This window comes from Chiloscyllium punctatum, chromosome 33, assembly GCF_047496795.1.
Source record: "Chiloscyllium punctatum isolate Juve2018m chromosome 33, sChiPun1.3, whole genome shotgun sequence".
Lineage (NCBI taxonomy): Eukaryota > Metazoa > Chordata > Chondrichthyes > Orectolobiformes > Hemiscylliidae > Chiloscyllium > Chiloscyllium punctatum.
This window is the reverse complement of record NC_092771.1, coordinates 10,271,394-10,283,832: the sequence shown is the minus strand read 5'-3', so window position 1 is coordinate 10,283,832 and position 12,439 is coordinate 10,271,394. Positions and strand designations below refer to the sequence as shown.

Genomic DNA, 12,439 nt, shown 5'->3' with positions numbered 1-12,439 from the left:
AGCGTCAGAGGCTGAGGGGTGAACTTAGAGGTTTACACAATTATGAGGGGCATGGATTGGGTAAATAGGCAAAGTCTTTTCCCTGCACTCGGGGAGTCCAGAACTAGAGGGCATAGGTTTAGGGTGAGAGGGGAAAAGATATAAAAGAGACCTATGGGGCAACTTTTTCTCACAGGGTGGTCCATGTATGGAATGAGCTGCCAGAGGAAGTGGTGGAGGCTGGTACAATTGCAACATTTAAAAGGCATTTGGATGGGTATATGAATCTGAAGGGTTTGGAGGGATATGGGCTGGGCGCTGGCAGGTGGGACTAGATTGGGTTGGGATATCTGCTTGGCGTGGATGGGTTGGACCGAAGGATCTGTTTCCATGCTGTATATCTCTTTGACACTTAGCTGAGGTGTTGTTATTGAGATGTTCCATGCTCTACACAGAAAACATTCCCCATGACCTTTAATTAAACCTTAATTCACAAAATAATTTGAACAATTCTCATTCCAGTGAGCACGTCCTCCTGTGTTTCTACTAATTCCTTCAGGATGAATTTTGGCTAATTTAGAAAAAAATTTAGCTGCTTAGTAAACAAAGCATCTTTTAAAAATCTCTGTTAATGTTGCCATTGGATTAAAGATGAAACTGGTAATTTATTAAGACTTAAATTCTAATTAGTCACAGAACTAAGCTGTACGACTTGAAATTTTAACTTGTTCAGATTTGACATCAGCAATCCTAACTGATTCTATATTCAGATTCTGAACCAGTAATGGACATGGACAAAAATCAAAAGATGTCATTTTTTTTTGTTCATAATGTAATATTTGGAAGTGAAACTTTATACAGACAACCTATGATTTTGCTGTACATTACCAGGTTGGGGTTAGTTAGCTTGGTTAGTTGACACCAACAGTGCCACTTCAGTTCCTGTAGCAGCTAAGGTTACCATGAAGGATCCAACTTCTCAACTTTGTCTCTTGTCTGAGATGTGGTGACCCTTAGGATAAACCACCACCAGAGGTCTCACATTTGACCCCTGGTCTGTCCTCTGTCCCTTTTTATTCTTTCAGTGATATATGTGGCAATCATGAGGGGCATGGATAGGGTGAATAGCCAAGGTCTTTTCCCTGATGTAGGGGGAGTCCAAAACTAGAGGGCATAGGTTTAAGGTGAGAGGAGAAAGATTTAAAAGGGAACGAAGGGGCAACTCATTCCATACGCGCACCAGCCTGTGGGGGAAGGAGTTACCAGATGAAGTGGTGGAGGCTGGTACAGTTACAGCATTTAAAAGGCACTTGGATGGGTACATGAATAGGAAAGGCTTACAGGGATATGGGCTAAATGGTGGCAAATGGGACTAGATTAATTTAGGATATCTGGTTGGCATGAACGGGTTGGACCGAAGGGTCTGTTTCCATGCTGTACATCTTTGACTCTATAACAGCAGTAGGTGCCCATTCTTTAACACTCTTGAACTGAGTGGTTGAAAGGCTTTGGAGTCACGTAGGCCAGGCTGGGGAAGCATGGCAGATTTCCTTCTTTTAAAGGACATTAGATTAGATTACCTACAGTGTGGAAACAGGCCCTTCGGCCCAACAAGTCCACACTGACCTGCCGAAGTGCAACCCAGACCCATTCCGCAACACCTAACACTACGGGCAATTTAGCATAGCCAATTCACCTAACCTACACATTTTTGGACTGTGGGAGGAAACCGGAGCACCCGGAGGAAACCCACACAGACACTGGGAGAATGTGCAAACTCCACACAGACAGTCACCTGAGTGAACCAGATGGGTTCTTCCAACAATGGATAATAGCTTCATGGTTCACATCACTGAGACTAGTTTTCTCTTCTGCATTTATTCATTGAACTTAAATAACCAGAGCATTAGCCAGTGAATTACTGGCCCAGTGACATTACCACTGACTCCCTCTGTACACCAGTCAGATTTATTTTGATTGGGGATGGTAAATTCTGGCCTTGGTCCCACACTCTCTTTTTTTTCCCTCCTCCACATCACCTCCCCCACCCCACCCCCTCCCCCCCACTCCCCCAAATCACCACCCACCCAATCTCCTGCTCACTGCCCTGCTACAGGAATGTGCAAGCACCCAGACTGAGAAAGACAGATTTACCTTCCCCCTGGGGGCCCAAACAGACCCATTGTTGACTCTGCAAGTGTCAGACTACCTGTGGCTAGGATGTTTAGACCAATACCTCATGCCAGCCAGTCCCTGGAGCACAGGAATCTTTCAAATGCCTTTTCAAGATAAAACTGACCAGAACAATGAACATACACTCCCTACAAGTTCCCCCACCCCCACCCCAAGCCACTCACCATCCTGACTTGGAAATATCAGGATTGCTGGTTTAAAATCCTGAAACTTCCTTCATAATGACATACAGCACATGGATTGCAGCTGTTCACCCCACTGTCTCTAGGGCAATTGGGGATGGGTAATAAATACTGACCAAGCTAGCTGCACCCATACCAATGAAGGAATAAAAAAATAAACTCATGAGTATAGTTAAAGTTAACTAAACAGTCCTGCAGTATTTGTTCTGAGTTGCTGTAGATTGCTAATTAAACTCCGTGAACTCTCTCTTTCTTGCTATTTAGGATTACCCATCTGTTACCAGGTCATACATCCAAATCCAATAGCAGCAATTCAATCAATGCAACTGCACCACCTCCAGGTAAGAAACCAGAAGATATGCATTTATATAGTGCCATTTGTGCTCATCTGGCTGTCCAGCTAAATACTTTTGTTGAAAGTTAAAAATCACACAACACCAGGTTATAGTCCAACAGGTTTAATTGGAAGCACTAGCTTTTGGAATGACGCTCCTTCATCAGGTGATAGTCCAGGCTACCACTTGATGAAGGAGCGTCACTCCGAAAGCTAGTGCTTCCAATTAAACCTGTTGGATTATAACCTGGTGTTGTGTGATTTTTAACTTTGTACACCCCAGTCCAACACCGGCATCTCCAAATCATGACTACTTTTGTTGAAGTATAGTCACTGTTGTCATGTAGGAATAGACAATGTGCCATTCACCACACAGCAATAACAAGTGATAACAAACAATCTGATACTCACTCCAGAGACTGACTGAATGAAAGATTTTGGCCTGAACACTGGGGTCAAACTCTCCTGCTCCTGAAGTTGTCTTTGTTGGTCAGTACATCGGGTGTAGGAGTTGGGAGGTCATGTTGCAGATGTGCAAGACACTGGTTAGGCAACTTCTGGAATACAGTGTGCAATTCTGGTTTCCCTGCTATAGTTGTGAAACTTGAAAGGGTTCAGAAAAGAGTTACAAGGATGTTGCCAGGGTTGGAGGGTTTGAGCTAACTGGAGAGGCTGAATAAGCTGGGACTGTTTTCCCTGGAGAGTTGGAGCCTGAGGGGTGACCTTACAGAAATATATAACATCATGAGGAGCATGGATAGGATAAAGAGACAGGTCTTTTTCTTGGGGCAGGGCAGTCCAATCCAAAACTATAGAGGTTTAAGATGAGAGGGGAAAAAATTAAAAGGGATCGGAGGACCAACATTTTCACCCAGAGGGTGGTGCATGTATAGAGTAAGCTGCCAGAGGAGTTGGTGGAGGCTGGTACAGTTCCAATTAAAAGGATAGGTACATGAATAGGAAGAGTTTACAGGGATATGGGCCAAATGCTGGCAAATGGGACTAGATTAATTTAGGATATCTGGTCAGCATGGAATTGTTGGATTGAGGGTCTGTTTCGGTGCAATACAGCTGTATGGCTGTAAGTTATACCGTCAGTTCTTAAGCTCAGCAAGTCAGGCAGAATCTGTACCAAGATTTAACATTTCAGGTCAATGATCATTTGTCAGATCGGATCAGGTTAGGCATTGATGTCATTTCTGACTGAGGGTGAAGGTGAACTCGGTGGAAATCCCAATCACTCACTTGCTCGGATGAGGAGGCACTGGGATTTGAAACGTTAACTCTGCTTTCTCCCCACAGATGCTCCAGAGTTTCTCCAGTAGTTTCTGTTTTTGGTTTGCTCACTGCTGCTGTTCAATTTGTTTCCATCCTGTTCTCCTCTAGCGCCAACCTCCATTGCTCATCTTATCCACTGCACCTGGGTCACTTCATTGTGCCACTTGGAGTGGCACGGTCGCTCAGTGGTTAGCACGGTAGCCTCACAGCGCCAGGGACGTGGGTTCAATCCCATCTGTGGGTGACAGTGCAAACTCCACATGAACATTTCTCCCTGTGCCTGCGTGGGTTTCCTCTGGGTGCTTCGGTTTCTTCCCACAGCCCAAAGATGTGCAGGTCAGGTGAATTGACTATATAGTATCCAGAGATGTGCAAATTATTTGGATGAGCCATGGGAAATGCAGGGTTACAGGGATTAGGCAGAAGGGGGTGTGGGTCTGGATGGGATGCCTTCGGAGGGTTGGTGTGGACTCAATGGGCTGAGTGTCCTGCTTCCACACTGTAGGGATTCTGGGGAAAAAAAATAATCCGCCCTGTTAGATATCTGGAACTTTTCAGGCAGCTTCTGTGGGGGACAGAACCGGAGTTAATGTTTTGGAGTCGGGGGAAAAGGACAGGATGGGAGAATTGGGAAGAAAGGATAGCAAGTTAGAATAATCTGGCACCCCTACAGTGGTGAAGTGTTCCTAGGTACCTGATGGAAACATCATAAAGCAAAGTACAGCTCTGAGCCACAAACTTCAGCATTTCTTTCAATTTTTTAGTGTGGGCAGCATGTGGTTTAGTGGTTAGCACTGCTGCCTCACAGTGCCAGGGACCCGGGTTCAATTCCCGTCATGGGCGACTGTCTGTGTGGAGGTTGCATATTCTCCCCCTGTCTGCATGGGTTTTCTCCCAAAGTTGTGCAGTTCAGGTGAACTGGTGCTAAATTGTCACTATAGCATTGGGTGCATTAGTCAGTGTAAGGGACTGTGTCTGGATGGGTTACTCTTCGGAGGGTTGGTGTGGAGCTGTTGGGCCAAAGGGCCTGTTTTCATACTGTTGGTAATCTAATCTAAGGTGACCTTAAGGCAGATAACCAAAAGCTGAGTCAAAGGGTTGGATTTAAAGCAGTATCTTGGAGTAAGTGAACTGGAAGGTGTAGGGAGGGAATCAAGATCTTTGGGTCCTGGCAACCGAAAGTAATTAAAATTAGGGATGCACAGGGAGGCCTGAGGAATGCAGAAATCTCAGGTTGTGGGGCTGGAGGAGGTCACCAAGAAGGATTTGCTGTGATTGAAGACATGGACGGTAAAATCTTAAGCATCATTGTGGGAAAGCAACCGGGAGTGCATTGGAATAGTTAGGGCCAGATGTAACTACGGGTTTTAGTAGGAGATGAACTGAGACAGGGCACAGTCAGGCAACGCTACTGATGTGAAAAGGACAGAGGAGGAATGGCAATCCTGTTAGTGTCACTGAATGGCCCATTCACCTCTATAAAGAGAAAAGAGAGGTTAATATTTTGAAGATACAGACCAGACTGCCTCTTGTGTTTTCCTGGGTAGGGTTTGCCAGTTAATAGCTTAGTTGTACCACTAGATGGCAGTGTTGCTCTGTGTTGAGTAGTAAAATTAAAATCCAGCTGCCTCCAATCTTTCCCATGGACATCCCCTCTCCTTAAAGAATGATTAAGTGATAATTCTCCAGTTCACCACAAGAACTTCCCTGGTATAAACCTTCAAAACAAACAGAGGGATATCTCTAACCTGTTGTTGACAGAGGGCTGTCAACAACACTCCTAATACAATAGATGTGGGAGTTAAAAGCTACTGTCACTGCAGTTTTATTCAGTTGATATTCTGTGTTCATCAGCAGAGGATTTGTACGCCAGTGTTGCTGTTCCACAACAGGAAAATCTAAACAACTACAGAGTACTCTACGATTACACTGCTCAGGTAAGGAAGCAATGTTTGTGCAAAAATGCAGTTTTTCTTCACTATTCATTCATTCATGGGATGTTTGTGTTGCTGGCAAGGCCAACATTAGTTGTCTGTCCAAACTGCCTTTCAAACTCTGTGTCTTGCTTAGCTATTTCAGAGGTAAGTTAAGAGTCAACCCCATTGCTGTGGATCTGGAATCACACTTCAATCAGACTAGGTAAAAATGGCAGATCTCCTTCCCTAAAGGAGACCGGTAAACCAGATGGCTTTTCTTTTACAGAATTCCATGCTAGTTGTCAGTCATACTACTAAGGCTAGCTTTCAGTTACAGACTTTATTAAATTGAATTTAAATGTCACTATCTAGAATGGGATTTGAATTTGCATCTCTAGAGCATTTGACCTTAAAAATGTGTTGCTGGAAAAGCGCAGCAGTTCAGGCAGCATCAAAGGAGCAGGAGAATTAACGTTTCGGGCATAAGCCCTCCTTCAGGATTCTCCTGCTCCTTTGCTGCCTGACCTGCTGCGCTTTTCCAGCAACGCATTTTTATGCTCTGATCTCCAGCATCTGCAGTCCTCACTTTCTCTAGAGCATTTGCCTGGGTTATAACTATGCTGCCCACCTCCCTACATTCTGAAGCAGTAGTCTGTTTCTTTTTTAAAGTCCCTATTTATCCTTGGAGTGTGGACAAAATTGGCGAGGCTGTATTTATTGCCTATCCTCACTGCCCTGAAAAGGTGGTGTTGGCAATTGTGCAGGGCAAGGCCTGCTCGTCCTGGTTTGCTGAATCCCAGCAGATTTACCTGGTGGCTTTGTTGCAGGAAGTGGGACTGGGACTCTCTGCTGTCCTCACGCCTGCATTTCACAGACTATTGAGTTAGTCACATTCTTTGCAACAAAAAGGTAGAGGTGCCAGATACCACTTACAACAATGAAGAAATGGTGTAACATTGCAATTAAATCTGAGCCCCCTCTGCTATGGACTAGCTACTGAACCACAAACTGGAATGAATAAAATACTTGTTGAAAAGTTTAATTGGTATCAATGCTGGGGTGTAGAACACTTGTCCCATTTCAATTCCCCAGTGTAAGCATCAAACACTCTTTTTTTTGTAATGGTCACTTCATGGGTGTGGTGGCAGTGTCCATATTTCTGGTCTAGCAATCCAGAGGCCTAATTTAATGCTTGAGAGACACAAGTTCAAATCTCACCGTATTACCAGGGAAATTTAAATAGAATAAATCTGGGTTGGAGAAGTTTGTATCTGTAATAGTGACAGTAAACTTGTGAATTGTAAAAACTCATCTTATTTAATAATGCCACGCAAGAAGATAATTGACTGTCCTTCCACAGTCTATCCTCTACGTGACTTCAGATCCACAGCAGTCAACTCTTAACTCCTCTCTCAAACAGGCCTAGTGTGTGACTCAATTATATTTAAGAAAGCTTGCGGTCACCTTTTTGCGGTCAGAGGTCACATGACACCAGGTTATAGGCCAACAGATTGATTTGAAATCACAAGCTTTTTGAGCGCTGCTTCTTCATCAAGTGAAGTCACTTAAACTGACGAAGGAGCAGCGTTCCAAAAGCTTGTGATTTTGAAAATCCCATCTGTTGGACTATAACCTGGTGTCGTGTGACTTCTGACCTTTGTCCATCCCAGTCCAGCACTGGCACCTCCACATTGTGTTGTTCATCTTCAGGGCAATTAGGGATGGGCAATAAATTCTCAGTGGTGCCCAGATCCTGTGAATGAATGGGTCTGCCCACAGTACATGGGACAAGTGTTGCAAAACCCCAAAACTGATACCAATTAGCTTTTTAACAAGTGACTCGAGAAGGAGGCTCCCATCACCACCTTTTCAAGGACAACTAGGGATGGACAATAAAATGTCGGCCCTCCCAGTGAAGCCCAGATCATTTGAGTGAATAAATAGAGAGATAACAACTGAGATTAAAGTCTCTTCCTGCCCAAGTGTGGTCCTCAGCCTAATCCTCTGTAAGAAAGCTCCATTTCCACTTACCCCTTCACTGCTATTCCCTGGTCATTCTTGAGTGAGACTCCCTGCAAGTAGAAAATTACTGTGTGGCTTGGTGCTTGGCAGTAACAGGACTGAAAGTGCCCAACTCTCTCTTTTACTATAGGAGTCTAGGTCAGATAGGGGAGATGCTAATGTCACTTTTCTCTGCCCTATTAGAACAGCGATGAGCTAGATATAACCGCCAATGACATCATCCAGATTACGGCTCAGAACGAGGATGGCTGGTGGACGGCGAGTCGCAATGGAAGGAGTGGTCTAGTCCCAAGCACCTACCTGGAGAAAGCTTGAGAGCATCAGAGACCAGCCAGCTACGCCAGTCGAACTCCATGTCCCTTGGAACAGGTCGAGAGAAACGGTAATCCCTGAAGGTGGCTGAGGAAGCACAGCAAGCTGTTTCACTTTTTAAAAATCTGTGTGTGACATAGTTAGGTGGGAACATCCACAGCTTTCTGAAGTAGATTGATGTTCAACTGATGTTTGATCGTCACTCCTGTGGCCTTCACCTGCCTCACTGATTGGCCAGTTCCTGTGGAAAATACTTGTGAAATGATGCTTTGGTAGTCTATTTTAAACTCTGCTCATCTTGCTGCGTGAATATTTCATTTTAAAATATTCAATTATTGCACTAATACCGCCACCCCCCCCCCCCCCCCACCCCCCCCCCCCCCCCAAAAAAAACCTTGAGATAAATAACTACTTTCTTTAGTGTGCTGTTCAAGTGAGTGGTGTTGGTGACACAGTGAGGAATGTAGCTTTCAGCATTTCTAACCCAGTGCTGAACTTCCTTGTTCTCTGGTTCAGCAGTGTTTCTCAACCCTTACAGTTTCTACCACAATAGTGTTATATTTTTCCATTTCCCACAGCAACCATCCTGTGGACTGTGTTGGTTAAATTTACCAACTTGGAACAATAGTGGGTGGCACGGTGGCACAGTGGTTAGCACTGCTGCCTCACAGTGCCAGAGACCCGGGTTCAATTCCCGCCTCAGGCGACTCTGTGTGGAGTTTGCACATTCTCCCCGTGTCTGCGTGGGTTTCCTCCGGGTGCTCTGGTTTCCTCCCACACTCCAAAGATGTGCAGGTCAGGTGAATTGGCCATGCTAAATTGCCCGTAGTGTTAGGTAAGGGGTAAATGTAGGGGTATGGGTGGGTTGCGCTTCGGCGGGGCGGTGTGGACTTGTTGGGCCGAAGGGCCTGTTTCCACACTGTAAGTAATCTAATCTAATCTAATTGTGCTTGTGGGCTGATGTTGCCCCTGAAGCAAGTGGAGAATTCAGTGTTGAATTTAATATAAATTCTCAGTCATTTAAAGGTCAGTGCCAGACTTAGCTCATTATTAGCTTTAACTTTGGTAGGAGTATTTTATTATTTAGTGGTTGGTTACCTCAGTTTGCTAGATTTCTGATGCTAACGGTGTGGGCTCCATTCCTGCAGCAGCTGAGGGTTACCATGAAGGATTTCCCTTCTCAAACGCCTCACTCATGTAAGATGTCGTGACCCTCCCGGTTAAACCACCAACAGCAGTTGCTCTCTAATCAGAGAGTTGGACTATGGTGATTTTACTGTTTATTCCTCTGCCTACTAATTCACATCCTTCACTCCCCAAATTCACTCCAGCAGATTTCCTGCTCTATCGTGTTGAGCTTTTAAACATTTTTTTTGTTTGCGGGATGTGGGTGTAGCTGGCTGGGCCAGCATTTAATGTCCATCCCTGATTACCATGGAGAACAAAATGCTAAGCTAATGCCTTTTAATTACTGCCATCCATATGGGAATACAGACAGCCACTGTGCTGTTAGAGAGGGAGTTGCAGGATTTTGCCCCAGCGACAATGAAAGAACAGTGTTATAGTTCCAAGTGAGGATGGTGTGTGGCCCATAGAGGGGCTTGCAGGTGGTGGTGGTGTTGCACTCTTTGCACTGCCCTGGTCCTTGCAAATGGTAGAATTAGGCCCACGACCCCTGACTATGACCCAACGTACCCAGTTGCTGAGGAAAACCTCAGAGCAGACTCTGTGTGACTTACTGTACCCTTCCAATCTTGTCCCCACCTTCCCTAAAAGCATCAACTCTTTGCTGGAGGCAGCTCACTTGAGTGGTCATTATTTGTGGCTTTGCCTTGAACTGATCGAGCACAGGAGGCATCATGTCAAGCCCCATTCAGTCCTCAAGGCATCTCCAGAAGGGATTTCTGAATAACTCTTAACTGCGTCACAATGGTACATGGGAGGCCGGAGCTCTGAGTAACCCAGTCAGTCCCATTCCCCTGTGGCCCTGCAAGTTTAATTTTTTCGTACCCAATTTTTGTTGTCCCAACACCCTTGGATGCAGTGACCCTCAAGGTCTTTTTATCTCTGTAATATGCCAGCTGTAGCTGGGAGACACTGCTGTATATTTCTAATGTTGTCTATTTCTATGCTTGAGCTATGCTAGTACCTTTTTCAAACAGTGAAATGACCAGTTTTAGATAAGTTTTGTTTTTAATTGATTTGGAGCAGCTGGTTAAAATAACCAACCCTAAGAGCACTTCCTGGTCTCCAGTTTTTGTATTTATGCAACACTTTGGGGTCATCTTGCTGTTACAAATTTCTCGTTACACTTAACAATGAAATTGCTTATGGAGACATAAGCCGAAAACTGTAAACAGCTGACTGTCCTGGTGTACTTGCAAGTTTTTTGTCATTTGGTGGTGTGGTGCAATGCAATGAGTCTTTTCCCAACCCACCTGCATGTTCTAAAATTAGAGAGACTTGTATTCATCAAATGAGTGTAAACATTACTTCGGATGTGATTTATCAAACTAAATACATTGAAACCTGTACACCTTTACTTTGTACATGTCAGGTGACCGATGCAGTATCAGGTATAGAAAGGTGCATATAGTTTTATATATCCTATGTGTATAATATATAGTCAATGTTTATGTAAGTGCCAGAAGAGTGTCCACATGGTAGACTACTAAAGATTTTAAAGTATTAGCCATGTAAATAATGAAGAACTTTAAACTAATATATAGCCACGACGCTTATTGGTGTGATCTGTGGCTTTTTCAAATGTGTTGGCTTGTGACCCACAGTATTCTAAATAAAGTTTATAAATGAACTTTTGCCATGAATGATTTTTAAAATATGCATTGGCTGATTTCTGTCCTTCTAATGGTAGAGGGTGCCAGAAACTCTGTGACCTCTTCTTTTTAAAAAGAATCGTTCACTCACGGGATGAGGGTGTTGTGGATTGCTAAGAGTCAACCACATTGATGTGGGTCTGGAGTCACATGTAAGGACAGCAATTCCTTCCCTCCACCTAGGCTAATCCACCTAGTCTGCACAGCCTATTGACGCCACAGACAATTTAGCATGGCCAATCCACTTCGGTCTGCTTTGCACAGTCCAATTTTCTCACTTAGACACATGACATCTCCATCACTCCTTTACCACAGCTGTTGTCCTATAGGGTGGAAGCAGGCCATTCAGCCCATTGGGTCCATACAAATAACACACCACCTAGACCTACTTCCTATCCTATTCCTGTGACCCTGCATTACCCATGGCTAATCCACCTTGTTTGCTTATCTGCACATCCCTGGACACAATGGGCAATTTAGCATGGCCATTCCACCTAACTTGCACATCTTTGAACTGTAGGCAGAAACCCCTGCAGACACAGGGAAAACTTACTTACTCCACACACAGTGGAATGGAACCTGGGTCCCTGGTGCTGAGGCAGCAGTGCTAAATACTAATCCCCCTTTTTTCTGGACACCCACCATCTGTTCCAGAGCAGCTCTGTTCCCTCGATAAAACATCATTAAAGCAATCATTTTTCAGCTCCTTTCACTTCAGTTTCAGTTAAAGTCATATTGGGATTTAATTATAATAGAATCCCTACAGTGTGGGAACAGGCCCTTCAGCCCAACAAGTCCACATCGACCCTCTGAAAAGCAAACTATGCAGACTCCTTCCCCTCCCCTATTATCCTACACTTACCCTGACTAACCCCCACATCCCTGAACACTATGGACAATTTTGCATAGCCAGTTCACCTAACCTGCACGTGTTTGGATTGTGGGAGGAAACTGGAGCACCTGGAGGAAAGCCACAGACCCAGAACGTGCAAACTCCACACAGACAGGCGCCTGAGGCTAGAATCTAACCTGGGTCCCTGACTCGGAGGCAGCAGTACTAACTGCTGAGCCACCATGCCACCCCAATTTGAAAGTTGCTACCAGATCTGCTGAGTTTCTGAACTTTTTTTTTCGCTTTAATTTCAGCTCTCTAGTATCTGCAGCATGTTGCTTTTGAATGAGATGGGTGTATCTAATTCTCACTGTAAAGATAGTCTGCCCTTGGCAGGAACAGTGAGAGACACAGAAAATGTGTGGGTAGGGAGCAGAGAAAGATGATAGGAGCATGGTGGAGAGAGAAGAGATGATGCCTCCGATAGTTTCTCGTTCATTTACAGATGGGCCACTGCTCAGGGCTAAGGGTAAGGTCAGCCCTGCACTCTGGGC

At 44.7% G+C, this 12,439-nt stretch overlaps 1 protein-coding gene across 3 annotated transcripts in view; it reads left to right on the top strand.

Annotated features, from left to right (window-relative positions):
- LOC140458418 (proline-serine-threonine phosphatase-interacting protein 1-like) overlaps nucleotides 1-8,574 on the top strand; it is a 105,075-nt gene extending 96,501 nt beyond the window's left edge. For 2 of the 3 annotated variants that reach the window (XM_072552948.1, XM_072552949.1), the window contains 3 exons: nucleotides 2,619-2,695; nucleotides 5,821-5,903; nucleotides 8,088-8,574. In XM_072552948.1, the coding sequence (XP_072409049.1) occupies nucleotides 2,619-2,695; nucleotides 5,821-5,903; nucleotides 8,088-8,219 (292 nt within the window). In that variant the 3' untranslated portion in view covers nucleotides 8,220-8,574. The remainder of the gene's footprint in view (nucleotides 1-2,618; nucleotides 2,696-5,820; nucleotides 5,904-8,087) is intronic. The other variant, XM_072552950.1, reaches the window with a different exon arrangement.
- Nucleotides 8,575-12,439: the final 3,865 nt, after the last annotated feature.